This window comes from Lepus europaeus, chromosome 21 (assembly GCF_033115175.1).
Source record: "Lepus europaeus isolate LE1 chromosome 21, mLepTim1.pri, whole genome shotgun sequence".
In the NCBI taxonomy this organism is placed as follows: domain Eukaryota; kingdom Metazoa; phylum Chordata; class Mammalia; order Lagomorpha; family Leporidae; genus Lepus; species Lepus europaeus.
The window spans coordinates 9,873,483-9,888,218 of NC_084847.1; the positions used below are offsets into that span (position 1 = coordinate 9,873,483).

General features: G+C 52.5%; 1 protein-coding gene across 2 annotated transcripts in view; it reads left to right on the forward strand.

Annotated features, from left to right (window-relative positions):
* Positions 1-14,736, forward strand: part of SNX29 (sorting nexin 29) — a 473,054-nt gene that overhangs the window by 142,313 nt on the left and 316,005 nt on the right. For both annotated transcript variants that reach the window (XM_062180202.1, XM_062180203.1), the window contains one exon: positions 13,204-13,267. In XM_062180202.1, the coding sequence (XP_062036186.1) occupies positions 13,204-13,267 (64 nt within the window). The remainder of the gene's footprint in view (positions 1-13,203; positions 13,268-14,736) is intronic.

Sequence of the window (14,736 nt, forward strand, 5' to 3'; positions counted from 1 at the left end):
CGCTGACTGCTCAATGCTCGTGTTCCACTTGTCCCCGTAACCCAGACACTTCTCTGGTTTCTGCTGTAATTTCTCACCATGACCTTTCTTCGTGAAGCATCTGTGCGCGTCCTGAGTACTCCATCACACACCGGTGAAGGAGACGAGGCAGGCTGGGTTTATAATTGATCCGTTGGTCCCTGTCCCACCCTGCACCAGAGTAGCTGTCTTCTACCCCTTTCCTCTCTGCCCCTGCCCCATTCTCCTTCAGTGATTTCCAAGTAGATCTATAATGATTTATCGTTAAAAAACATTTGAAGTGGTGAAATCGCAAGAATGGACCGTGCTGGGTTTAGGGACAGACACATCTGCCATACACATGGCTGAACTCTTGAGGGAAGCAGCCCACAGCGGTTTCAAAGACAGCTTTCTTTCCTTACTGTGGAAACAGTGTGGTGGCTTCTTAGAAGTTTAATGGAATTACTGTGTGGACTCAGCAGTGTCACTCCTAGGAACCATCCAAAAATACTTGAAGACAGGGGCTTGGAGTAGGCATTTGCTCCAAGAGTTGAGAGCCACATCCCCTTTTGGAGTACCTGGGTTCCATTCCCGACTCTGGCTCCAGGCTTCATCTTCCTGCTCACGAAGTCCCTGGGAGGCAGCAGATGATGGCTGAAGTACTTAGGTCCCTGCCACACGTGGGAGACCCAGATGGAGTTCTTGGCTCTTGGTTTCAGCCCTGGCCTGGCCCCAACCACTATGGGTATTTGAGGAGTGAACCAGCAGATGGGAGCTTTGTCTGTCTCTCTGCCTGTCATAAACAGTAAAAGACTGGCCGGCCCCGTGGCTTACTAGGCTAATCCTCCACCTGTGGCGCCGGCACCCCGGGTTCTAGTCCCGGTTGGGGTGCTGAATTCTGTCCCGGTTGCTCCTCGTCCAGTCCAGCTCTCTGCTGTGGCCCAGGAAGGCAGTGGAGGATGGCCCAAGTGCTTGGGCCCTGCACCCTCATGGGAGACCAGGAGGAAGCACCTGGCTCCTGGCTTTGGATCAGCGCAGTGCACCGGCCGTAGCGGCCATTTGTGGGGTGAACCAATGGAAAAGGAAGACCTTTCTCTGTCTTTCTCTCTCACTGTCTAACTCTGCCTGTCAAAACAAAACAAAACAAAACAAAACAAAAAACAATAGAAGACTGAAACAACTATGTGTACACAAATGTTTATAGCATTTCCGTTCACAATAATTACAAGGCAGGGACAGCCACAGGTCTGTGAAGGGATGAATGAATAAATAAATTAGCCATGCTAAGGAATATTCCTTGGCTCTAGACAGGGAAGATGTACTGATGCTTGTTACAGCCTGCACAGGCCTTGAAGACACGCTAAGTGAAGGACACTCACGTTCGCATGTGCTAAGTGAAGAAAGCTTGAATTCACGTATGCTGAGTGAAAGGAACACGCCATGCTAAGTGAGGGAAGTGGTAATTCATGTGTGTGACATACCTGGAATGGGGATCCGTGGAGAGAGCGGATTTGAGGTTGGGCCGATGGGGGGAGGAGACTTCTTAGTGAGTGAGGAGTTGTGTTTTGGAGCAGTGGGGATGTTTGGGAACCAGAAGTGATGGCTGTGCATCATGAATGTAATAAAATGCATTGCGTGGTCCACTTCAAAATGGCTAATTTTATGTTACGTGGATTTCACTTCCATCCATTATTTTGAAAACCCAGTTATGTCACCGACAGTCTCTCTCCTTATCAGCCAAGTCAGTCCTTTATTGAGTTCCATTTCTTCTGCTATTTGAAGTGACGCCTGGGACTTTGTTCTTAGTTCTGTGGATGCCTCTTCGGAGCTGAACTGCTCACACCTTTTGTCAAGCTTTGGGTAAGAAACAGAGACGACTTCTGGACCCCTTGATATGGAATGAGGTTGTAAGGGTAAGGGGAGCGCTGCCACCCCAGCCAGATGGGTGGTTTTAACTTCATGTTTACCCCCATACTGCCTTTTTTTTTTTTTTTTTTTTTTTTGACAGGCAGAATTAGACAGTGAGAGAGAGACAGACAGGTCTTCCTTCCATTGGTTCACCCCCCAAATGGCCGCTATGGCCAGCGCACTGCGCCGATCCGAAGCCAGGAGCCAGATGCTTCCTCCTGATCTTCCATGCGGGTGCAGGGCCCAAACACTTGGGCTATCCTCTACTGCCTTCCCAGGCCACAGCAGAGAGCTGGACTGGAAGAGGAGCAACCAGGACAGAATCCAGCGCCCCGACCGGGACTAGAACCCAGAGTGCTGGCTCCGCAGGCAGAGGATGAGCCTAGTGAGCTGTGGCGTTGGCCCCCCATACTGTCTTTTCCAGGACTGGGCAGCTTGCGCCGACCTTGGGCCCTCATGTATGACCTTGAGATTCCTGGAGGTGCCGGCCTGGCATGTGGCATCACTGTCCATTTCCGTTGTCTGCCTCCTTCGGACGTCACCTGCCTTGGGGTCGGTCTCGGGCCCCTTCCAGCGTGTGCTCTTTGTGTTCTCTGATGTGGGCAGGAACCTTGTGTTGGCAACAGCTGTGCACGCCTGTGCTGCCTTCTAGGGCACTGCAGGCTGATTGCTGCTCAGGAACTCAGACTCGAGGGCAGTGCTCTGTCAGGCCTGCACGGCAAGGACCTTCGTTAGTGTCATGGAAAATCCGGGCTTGGGGGTGGCCTGGTGGCACCGTGGCTAAGACAGCACTTGGGGTGCCTGCATCCTGCTTCAGACTGTGTGGGTTTGAGTCTCAGCTCCACTTCCAGTCCAGCTTTTTGCTAACGCGCACCTTGGGAGGTAGTGGTGACAGCCCCAGTACTTGTATCCCTGCCACCCACGCGAGAGTCTGATGGAGTCCCAGGCTCCTGGCGTCAGCCTGGCCCAGCCCTGGTGGTCATGGGCATTTGGGGAGTAAACCAGTGGATGAAGATTTCCGCCTGTCTCTGCTTCTCTTTTGAACAAACAGAACCTCCCATACCCCCCAGGAAACCCATTTTTTGTAAAATTCAGAAACTGGCTTCTCTGGACAGTCAGAGCTGGCGGCAGCCTGGGCTGGGCAGATTCTCAGCCTCCCACTGTGCCCACGTCCTCTGAGGGCATCATTGCATCCTCTGTTGCTTCCTTCTGCTCTTGTCCACACTTGATTTTGGGACACCTACTTTATGTATTTCGTTTAGGAGTTAGCGTAAACACTCTGAGTGTAAGTGTGTGTGTGTGTGTGTGTATGTGTGAAAGTGAACACATGAATGAGAAAACCAAAAATATTACAAATATGGAAAATGAATAGTGATTCAAAACTATGAAGAAACTGCGAGTCGTCTTCCTTCTGTAACCCGTGATTTTCTTATTTTTCATTCTGTTTCTGTGAATTCCACAAACCTTTCCAGATTCTTGTTACTGCTGAGAGGGGCCAGGATTGAGTCAGAGTGCTCCTTTTCCAGAAGAGGACAAAGATGGTTTCAGACCTGATCAGGCCACACCCCGGGGGCAGGGGGGACTCTCCAGGGCACGCACTGCAACCAGTGTGCGAGCCTGGTGGAGCAGCAGGTCGAAGACAGACCTCGGCGTGCTGTGGGATCTGAGGCAAGGCACTTCGCCTCTCTGGGCCCTGAGTCTGTCTGCACGTACTTGCTTCTCAGTGATGGTGAGAGAATGCCCCAGATGATGTATTTAATGTACCTTTCACTGGGGCTGGCGCTGTGGCGTAGCAGATAAAGCCGCCACCTGCAGCATCAGCATCCCAGTTCGAGTCCCGGCTGCTCCACTTCCTATCCAGCTCTCTGCTGTGGCCTGGGAAAGCAGTAGAAGATGACCCAAGGCCTTGGGCCCCTGCACCCGCATGGGAGACTGGGAAGAAGCTCCTAGCTTTGGATCGACCCACCTGCGGCTGTTGCAGCCGTTTAAGGAGTGAACCAGTGGATGGAAGGTCGGTCTTTCTCTCTCTCTCTCTCTCTGTGCCTATGCCTCTCTGTAACTTTGCCTTTCAAATAAATACATAAATATTAAAGTACCTTTCATGTTGCTGGGCTCCCCCAAAGCAGTCAGTGCCTGGGAGCTGCTGGCCGTCTGAGTGCTGGGAAGGGGCTTGGGACATTGATCCTTTTCTTTTACATCAAACCCTGGGTTTCTATTGGGTGGACAGGAGGAAGGGGGAGGCAAGAGAAACAGAGCAAAAAGCTAGGGTAGGCCTGACATTGATTTTAAAAGTTACATTTTGAGCTCAATATAGTTTATCCTTTCTCTCGGAGATAAAAGAAAAGGGAGTGGGTAGGCCGACCGAGATATAAAAAGCAGGATGTTAGATTTGAAAAACGCTGATGTAGGTTAAGTACATACCCCTAGGAGAACATTTTTCCTTCTATGCATGTGCCCTCGTGAGCTCTCTTTAAATATAACTGAGAACAGGCCCCGGGGAATGTTTGTAAAGGCTCTTTGAGGTCTTTGGGAAAGATGCTCTATAAAGCCAGGACGATTGTGTGGATCTACATACGTGTGAGCGGTGTGCTCGCACACGCGTCCACCTGCCCGGATGTACCACGTCTCGTCATCCTTACAGTGAGATCTTCCCTTTGTAATTTTGGAGAGGGGTTAAAGATCAATCAGTCCCAGGATAATGTCCCTCCTGGGGTGCCTCTAATAGCTGAAGATGGGAGGCCTCCCGCCCTCCCTCAGCATCACCGGCTCAGTTCTTTATATAGCAGCCTCTGCGGCCCACATCATGTGTGTGACTGGGCCGGCATCTGGCGGGGTCTGTGTCCCTGGTGCTGGGGGTTGGTCTTTGCTCTCCTCATCTTTCTGAAGTCAAGGCTTCTTGTGGTCGATGCCCGGAAAGGAGGGGCGTGGTCCAGCTTCATGCCACGGTAATGACGCGGAGGAATCGGTCCTTCCGCCTCCCTCCCCTACCGGGAGCATCACGTTCCTAAGACACATAATGGAAGACACTCAGCTGGGGCCTGGATCCCTGTCACTGGGGCAGGAAATTACAGCTGTGAACCTGGTGGTTAGCGTACCCTGGCGGGGCCTTGAGCTTATTATTAAACACACTTGACATTTCTGCCCAGCCCATTGCGTGCTGAGTTCCTGGAGGCGAGGAGCAGGTTTCAGCCGTTTGTTCGTGCACTGACTCATCAGGCCCTCCATTCACTCCACCAGTCTCCATTCTGCTGTGGGGGATGCCACGCTGGGCACTGGGGCCCTGTTCTTGGGGGACTCACAGGCCTGGGGGTGCGGCTTGGTGGGACAGTCGTAGTGGACAGCGTGCTTTTGGGTAGACATACACTGTGCAGCGGGAGCTTAGGGAAAGAGGGGTCCAGGTAAGCCTTCTCAGGTTCTTTGGAATGCACTCAAGTTCAGAACACAAGTGCAGAGGGAACTGTCAGGACCCAGTGGGGCCTGGGAGCCGGAGCAGGGGTGGCCAGTCCTGCTCTGAGCAGGTTGCCTTGCTCCCAGGGACCTCTGTGTGGCGAGACGCCGTGTCAGCCCCCAGCTCCCTGAATCTGTACAGGTTCTCCTCAAAGGTTTGGTTTCTTTGTGGCTCTGCCCGAGTGTGAGGCTGCAGGGCTTGGGTTACATGCATGACATTTCAGCATCTTCTCTCTGTGGCTGAGCTGGCCGGTCCTGTGGGATTTTCCTGGCTCGTCTGGTGGGCTTTTGTGCGTGTATGCATCTACGTTTATCCCTGTGCAGACCTTGGCACCTGGTGATGAGACAGCCTCGGCCGACTGTCCCTGGCCCCCAGTTTAAAATCTTGTCTTTGGGAAAATAAGCTTTCAGCAGCTGGACTCTGATGGAGTGACTTACGTCCCTCACCCTTAAGACAGATGTGTCTGCTGCCCCCTTCCTTGGCCTCCGTGGTCCGAAGCTGTGGCCCACAAAGAACTTCTGGGGACTCTGTGTGATTGGCTCAGTTTGAGTCCACTGTCCACCCTTGGTGTCCATGGCTGTGAGTGGGGCAGGTGGGGCAGGAGGCCTGAGGGAGCAGGGTCTCCTTGCAGGAGCATGGACAGGACAGGGTAGGACCCCCAGCTCCCATGTCCGCCGTGGCCAGCGAGCAAAGGCATCCCAGCCACGGCCATCCTCATGCTGAAGCCTCAGGGCAGCTTGGAGCTGGGGAGAGGTCCAGGCCTTCCAGGCCCTGGGAAGAGCCTGTGCAGAGGCACAGAGGCGCGGAAGAGTGGCTGCGATGTCCTTGGAGGGTAAACAGGAAGGAGTGGAGGCTGGGAGTGGGCTGGACCTCCTCCCTCTGACTGGAGGAAGTAGTGGATGAGCCCCGGGGGCAGAGGCAGTTGTCCCAGGGCCAGTGAGGGTGGAGGAAGGAGGTCCAAGGTAGGAGCGGAGCAGGGAGAGGGAGGGACCAGAGGGCAAGGGCAGGAGGGAGGGGTCCCCATGCCCCAGGCAGTGGCTGCTCAAGTGCTATGCTTTCATTAGATCTACAGTTTCTCGTTTGGATATAGCCGTGGTCCTGTGCCCATTGGCAATGCTTAACCATGGGCAGCTGCTTCCAGTCTTGAACTGGGGGAGGCTGTGGGTTGGGGTGCAGCAGCAGAGCTTGTGGGTGTTTTCTTTGTGGTCAGTAATAGGTTGTCCGGGTCCGCGGTCCCTGTCACAGCTGCTCACGCTGCCCCTGGAGCGTGGCAGGCGGCGCAGACAATCTGAAATGCACACACGAGGCTGTGTTCCCGTGCGCCCCATCCTGTGAGGCTGGTGATGTTAGCAACATTTTTCCAGCTGAGGGAGCTGAGAGCCAAAGAGATTTTAATTTGCTGGTGTCTCAGAGCTGAGACTCAGGGATCTGGGATTTGAATGTAGATCTGATTAGAGAACCCCGTGTTCTTCTACGCTGTTAGTGTGCTGCCCTGAGGAGCTTAAAGTTTCCGCAGACAGTGGACCAATTATTTTGTTAGGTTGGCCCTTGTTGCGCAGATAGGAAAATCCACAGCAAAGCTTCCCTTCCTTTCATGAACTTGTTCTTTGGTTTCCTGCTAAGATGGCATAGTATGTTTGTGCATGTATTTATATAGTTTTTATTGCTTCATTTCACATACTTAAATATCACTCTGCCTGGAGCTGATTTTACTACATAGCAGAAGCAGAGGTTTTAATCTTGTTTCTAAAATGGTTGCTTGCCCTGGCAACTTTTCTGCACAATCCATCCTTTCCACAGTGATCTGAAATGCTGCTTTTCAGCCCAGCTCAGTTTCTGATGTTTGACGTTAACACTCCCCTGTGCCCTTGACCGGAGGTGCGGTTCAGTCCCTCGCAACCTCGCTGGGGCTGACGTAGAGATCTGTGGTCATTTGCCTTGCAGCCTGAGGAGCAGGGAGGCCCGGCCCATCCTGGCCTGGCCCGGCCCGGTCCGCAGAGGCCGTGGTGCAGAAAAGCTGCTGTGCTGTCGCTGGCAGTGTGGGCCGAGGCAGGGAATAGAGTATGGATGGGGGCTGGCCCTGTGGTGCAGCCGGTTAGGGCCCCGGCCTTTAGCACTGGCTCCTTGCTGGTGTGCATGGGAGGGCAGTGGAGGATGGCCTGGGTCTTTGGGCCCCTGTGCCCCTGTGCCCCTGTGGGAGACCTGGTTGGGGCGCCTCGGGCTCCTGGCTGCGGATCAGCTCAGCTCATCTCCGGCCATTGTGGCTGTTTGGGGAGTGGACCAGCAGATGGAGGGCCTCCCTCTCTTTCTCTCTTTACCTATCTCTCTCTGTGACTCATTCAGATAAATAAAAATAAATCTTAAAAAAAAAATAGAGGATGGATGTCTCAATAATCGAGACTGAGCAAATAACAGGCTGTGTGGCGTGGGGGAGAGGAGAGAAAATGACACGCTAGGGACTGCCTGTTGGCGCGTGTCACTCACGCTCATGGCAATCACCATCCACCTTGTTACCAGCTTTGCCGCCCGAGAACGGTAACGGGACAGCCAGTGTGGGGGCAATACTGAGTGCATGTTCAAGTCCAAGACTGTAGAAAGAGCACCTGGGGATCCCAGCTCTAGTCCCCGCCCTGTCCCACTATGAACATGAATGTTGTGCCGTGGCAGTGTGGGGAAGTGGGAGGGACAGCGTGGCAGCCTTCCTTTCTGTGGTGGGTTTTTGCAAAGATTCCCACTATCGAGAGAACTGCTTTGCTTGTTTGCATATTATCTGTAATTCTCATCTGGGTACAAAAAAAGGCACCAGGGCTAGCTGTTGTGCTGAGTGGGTTAAGCCGCCTCCTGGTTCAAGTCCTAGCTCCTCCACTTCTGATCCAGCTTCCTGCTAATGTGCCCAAGAGGCAGTGGATGGTGGCTCAAGTACATTGATCCCTTGCACCTACATATGAGACCCGGGTGGACTTCTGGACTTCTGGCTTTGTTCTGGCCCAACCCTAGCTGTTGCTGGTGTCTGAGGAGTAAACCAACAAGTGGATGCTCTCTTCCTCTCTCTCACTCTTCCTGTCTCTGTCATTCTGCCTTTCAAATAAATGAAATAAATAGTTCCCTCCCTCCCTCCTTCCCTCCCTCCCTCTTTCTTTTTTCTGTGTGTGTGAATATATAATATATAATATATAATATATAATATATAATATATAAATACTGGGGACTGCCTCCAAGCGATTGGGAGTGCACAGCATAGCAAATGGGGGAAGAAAGAGCCATATACCAGGACGATAGTAGTGGGTTGGGTCAGCGGTGGTCACCCCCCAGGTGGCTCCCATGTGGCATTTAGGCCCCTGCTGGGTGAGATGTCTCTGGGACATCCTGGGAGGCGGCTCTCCAGGGTTTTCCCACCGGCACATGCCATGTGCAGCTGCCAATCTGAGTGGCAGGGCTGGGGACTCCCTCAGCTTGGGGCTCAGAACCCAGGCTGTGCCTCAGCCTCTTCCGGATGGTGCGTCGCCCCCTGGGTCTGATTTCCCACACTGCCCGTGGTGATCCTGTGTGACACTTCAGAAAATTCTATCATCTAGTCTGTCGTCCTCGGGTGTAGAGCACTTGAAAAAATCTCTATTTCCCGAGGTCCGGGTACTCAGGAGCTCAGCAAATCTCATGGCTCCTGCAGCTGTGCCTGGTTTCAGCAGCCTGCACTGGTGAGCTAGCACCGCTCTCGGCCCTCCGTCTTCCTGTTCCTGCTGCGGTGAGGGCCAGTCGCAAATTACAGCACTCAGTAGTACCTGGTAACTGGTAGTGTGTGCCGTTGTGGGAGTGGCTCTCTAAGCACCTCACACCACTCCTCTGTGGGTGACTGTTTAAATCCCATCAGAGAGGGTCAGTAACTTCTGCAGACTTACTCAGCTTTGTAGTCAGGATCAAAACCCAGGACCTGATTCCAGAGACAGCTCTGAGAGCCAGGACCCTGAACTGCTGCCCAGCCTTCTCTGGAGAGCATGTGGTCGGCTGGAAGTGAGCCCCTGCAGGGAATAGGACGTTGGCCCATTGTGCAGTTTGTAAAGGTGGAAACCGTCCGGCGATGGCTAGGCTGGGGTTTGGTCTCAGGTCTGTGTGGCCCCAGAGTCTATCGATAGCATCTTCCCACGGGGCTGCCCTTGTTGTTGGAACGGAAGTTACTAGAAGATATCCTTTAGGATATTCTTCTTGTCGTTTGCTCTTCTCCCCACCTATGCCTTATTCCTCTTCAGTTCTGGCACCTGCTTGGGGCGGTTTCCATGACCTCAGGCCTTAGAGTGGGTTTGGAAGCCTCCTTGAAACCCTGCAGGGAACTCATCCCAGTTTCTGTTACCTGCTCTGGGTTCCTGAACACCCTCGTCGCTGGTTGCTGGGCTGAAGCACTGCTAGGCACATACAAGGGCTCACTCTCTCACAGCTGCTTCTTACAGTGACAAGAACGTAGTGGCTTCTCTCATTGTTGCAGAACTCAGCTCCACACACCTCGGCTAAGGAGATGCAGCTGTGTGATGTGCTGTGTGTGATGTACTAACGGGGAGTTGGGGGAGACAAGTGCCTGTTGCATACAGTGTGCTGTATGGTCGGGGGATCTGGGTAGGGCTGTTTGGGCTGGAAGAGGTGGGTTGGGTTTTATCAGATGGAAGTGTGGGATGATGTGGAGAGATGGGTGAGGCCAGGAAATGCATGCTATGACAGCTTCTGGGTTTGTGTCTTAGGCCAGAGACTCTGTTTGTCCAGTCAGAATTTCTCTGGGGGGTCTGTCAGGAGGCCACTGGGCCAGGCAGGTTGCTGTGTGTGCAGTTGGGGATGACATGCAGGGGCTGCACAGGATGGGGAACCCGGACGTCCCAGAGCAGGGATCGTGTTGCTGGTGGCGAGCCATTCCCCCTGGGAGAGGCAAGGCAGAGCTGAGCGGCTGAGGTCCCACGCAGTCCAGGGCACCCAGTACTGAGCAGCTGCTGTTGGCGGTGCCCATGCTGTGTGGGTGTTCTCTGTTGAGCTCTTGTCCCACTTCAGTCCAGCCCAAGCTGTCCATTGGCATAACCAGACATGCCTGTGACATGCCGTCACCAGAGATCTGCATACAGTGTGCTGTGCGGTCGGGGGACCATACAGCTGGCAGGGACACCTGGCAATGAAGAGATTCCACCTCTTCCAGCTCCTGGCATGTTGGTGAACCCTCAGTTCCTTTGCCCACCCCTGAGATAGTTCAGGCCAGCTAGAATTCCAGAGGCCCCACAAGAAAATCCAGAATCCAAGCGTGCCTGGGAGCAGAGTGGCAGTTCCCCGGGAGCCTGGGCTGTCACTGGCATCATGAGGAAGGGACCCACGTGTAAGAGATGCTGAGTGATGTTCACTGAGGGGATGGATGAAAGAGTGTGTGCCCTGGGGCAGCACAATGCCAGGCCCAGCGAGCGACACAGGTGGGCAGCGTGCTCCTGTCCTAGCTGCCTTGCCCTCTGGGCCACAGGTCAGTGCCCCGCCTGCTTTCCCTCTCTCATGGGTGGTTAACTCCCCCATGGGCTCTCCTTCCTTGTCTTCTCAGCCCTGTCTCCTTCCCCATCATACTCATCTTTTATTCACATCTCTTCTGAGAACAGGTTTTCTGCCTGCTTTTTCTACTAGGAAAATCTTCAGACACCAAGCCAAGTCAAGGGGATCCCACGTGGCCCTGGTCTCACACGGTGATGGCACTGAAGCCCCGCAGTGTGCTGTTGTGGTCGCCTGACCTGGACCTGCAGGTTCAGAGGGCTGGGTTATGGGCACGGCCGGCCCGCCTTACCTTCTGCTAGTGCCGTGTGCCTTTGCCGTTAGGGGCGGTGACTTGGTTGCCCTCCTGGCTTTGTATCTTATTCCTCATCTGAGCGTATACAACAGCACATCTTCCCTGGCGTGTGAGGGCCACCCTTTCCCTTGCAGAGGGAGGACAGGTTGATCCCATGACCTCATTTCTTGCCTCAGGGTCTCCGCTGGCTTCTTTCTCCCCGGATGTCCTGAGTAATAGGGGACCAGCTGGACTTGCCTGTTCCCCTGTGTCTTCTCCCTACCCCACGTACTCCTTCTTTGTGATTTGCTTGTATTCCATGGACTGAGAATGGTGGTGTGCGTTTCTTAGATGTGTATAAATTAAGAAGTGATGTAGTGCCAGTAGGGGCTTTGAATAGAAAGGGCCAGGGTCCCCCTTGTTAAGCTGGAAGGGAAAAGCCAATAGATGGTAGCTTTTCAGAGAGGATCTGAAACAGCACGTGAGAACAGAAGTGTGAGGCACAATAAACAAAATGGGCTCAAGGCGGAAATACAGGCGGGAAAAGAAGACCGGGGCAAGGTTAGGCCCAGCTGTGCCACATAGCCGTGCACGTTTGCTCCATGTGTGATTTTGGCTCAGAGCCTCCCAGCAGCCAGGGTCCAATAAGAGAAACAAAATAACACTGGCTTTTTAAGGAGAAAATCAGAAATTCCTGGTTTGAGAGCTGGCTGAGCCATCTGGCAGTGTTTCCAGCCTGTGAAGAGTGACACAGGTGGGTCTGATATGGAGACTGGGGGCTTACTTAAAGGATGCTTTTCCATCCACGAGTGCTTCCCTGGGTGACAGATACCTAGAAAATAGCTCCTGCAAGTGATTGTGGGCTGTGTGCTGGAGACCCCTGGCCACATGCGTGCACGCACACACACACGTACATACCCACACCTGCATACTGACTCTAGAAGTCAGTATGGGAAAACCAGATCTCTTACTAAACTTTTTAAAAAAGATTTATTTATTTTTTTGAGAGGCAGAGTTAGAGACAGAGAGGGAGAGACAGAGAGAGGTCTTCTATCTGCTGGTTCACTCCTCAAATGGCTGAAATGGCCGAAGCTGGGTTGATCCAAAGCCAGGAACCAGGAGCTTCTTTTGGGTTTCCCACGTGAGCAGGGGCCCAAGCGCTTGGGCCATCTTCTACTGCTTTCCCTATTCATTAGCAAGGAGCTGGATCAGAAGTGGAACATCCAGGACTTGAACCAGTGCCCATATGGGATGCTGGTGCCGCAGGCAGAGACTTAAACTACTATGTCACAGTGCAAGCCCCTTTCTTATTAAACTTGATAATTATTTCTGGGACCAGTGTCAGGTGTCACTCTGCTGTCTATGTTGATTAACAGCTATAGCAGGGAATAAATCATCGTTGAAAGTAGATGCCTAGTAGCAGAGACTTGGAAAAACACCAAGGACTCATAATTCTCATTTTTCCATAGAGGCTGAGAGTGTTCACCAAGGATATAACTGTTTCTTCTTTTTATTTTTTATTTTTTTGACAGGCAGAGTGGACAGTGAGAGAGAGAGACAGAGAGAAAAGTCTTCCTTTACCGTTGGTTCACCGTCCAATGGCCGCTGCGGCTGGTGCGCTACAGCCGGCGCACCACGCTGATCCAAAGCCAGGAGCCAGGTGCTTCTCCTGGTCTCCCATGCAGGTGCAGGGCCCAAACACTTGGGCCATCCTCCACTGCACTCCCGGGCCACAGCAGAGAGCTGGCCTGGAAGAGGGGCAACCGGGACAGAATCTGGCGCCCCAACCAGGACTAGAACCCGGTGTGCCGGCACCGCAGGTGGAGGATTAGCCTATTGAGCTGTGGTGCCGACCTTAACTGTTTCTTCTAATCCTGCCCACCCTTCTGTTCTGTGTGGCTGGTCAAAGACAGATCAGCTGAGCACTGTGAATCTCTCAGGCTGCATTGGAATTATTTTTGGAAGGGAAAAGGAACTTGTCTAGATGTCATTAGCAGCATCTAATCCAGAGAGGAGAGAGGTTGTGTACCAAGCAGAATCTGCTGATTAATTTTGCCTTTGCTCTCTTCCTTAGGTGAACTGCGCCAAGCCATCGTGGCCATGATGAATCGGAAGGATGAGCTGGAAGAAGAGAACAGGTATCATCACCTTCAGGCCCAGGGAGTAGCACCTGTCTTTGGCCTTCTATCTCTGGGACAGAGAGAATAACAACAGACGAAGGCAAAATTGTGACGGGTGATTTCCTGCCATCTGGGATGTGCTGCCTGAGGGCATCACTTGTGGCTAGTGTATGAACAAGCGATAGAAACCCCACAGTGATGGCACCACCTTAGCACCAGCTAGGCATGTGGTGGAGCAGTCTACTTAATAGAAAAAGAGGCTTCATTGCGAGAATTCACATACTCTAGTCTGAAGTATACAGTTCGTTGGTTTGCAGTATGTTCACAGATATGTGCAGCTGTCACCAGTTTGAGAACATTTCAGTGCCCCCCAAAGACACCCTGTACTCTTGGGCTTGTCACCTCCCCACTCCCACGGTTGTCTTTGGAATTACCTTCAGTGGAGGGCCTGCCTACCATGCTCCAGCACTCAATTGCTTGTCTTCGTGTTTGCCCAAATCAGCGGTGCTTGGGGCAAGGTGATATTTGGATTCTTTTGACTTGGCCAAAGCCCCGTTGCAGCCACTGAGAGAGCAGAGGGGTTTGTTCATTGCCTCTTTCCTGTTGAAGCCTTTGCCCGTCGATGCCCTGTGTTAGCCACATTGCTCTTAGTTGATGGAAGCTGAGCTTCTTCCCCTGCGAGAGCCTTGTCTGGATTCTTGGGGCTGGTCCAGGGACTTGACTGCCATCACCAAGTCCGCTCTACAAACAGAAGGCTGCCCCCTAGGGGCGGGATGGTGCCCTCCCATTCCTTCATTGCACGTGGAAATTAAGGGTCCCCAGTGACATCCAAGTGTGGTTGTCCTTTAAAAGTTATTTTCAGCCCTGCTTGACCAGCCTGTTAGCAGCCTTTTTGGAAACATAAAAAGCAAACAGACACGGTTTCTGAAATAGATGACGTTTGTAAAAGGAATCTTTAGCGCATCTTCCAACTAAATTAAACTTTCAGCAAAGGGCTCATAGCCCTTGAAGGTTGCTTTGTCTTTATGCCAGCTGGAGCTGTCGTCTTGGAAAAAGTCGAAGGTTTTGTCTTACCTTTTGAAGACAATATTAACTTTGTTAATGTTTTCTCCTTCCCAGGGAAGGAAAAAATTCATATCCTGTATGCTGGGGGTCCCAGGTCCCAGGAGGGGGAGTTTGCTTCAGGCTGTCATAGGAAGGTCTTGGAGGGTTTAGTAGATAATGGAAGTAAAGTGGAGGCCAGATATTTTCGGTTGTGTTCTGATGTCACGTGACAGTGACCTCTAGATTTATTGGGTACACATATCACAGCTGGTAATTGTTTTCTAGAAATAGCCATTTCAGGTACAGTGAACCATGTTTGGTTCATTTCTAGATAATACCTTGTGATGGCTTCTAGAAGAACTGCCATCTTCTAAGACCAGGGGAGATGGATACACAAGTGAGCATGATTTGAGGGACCGTAAAACACTGCCATCTCTGCCTAA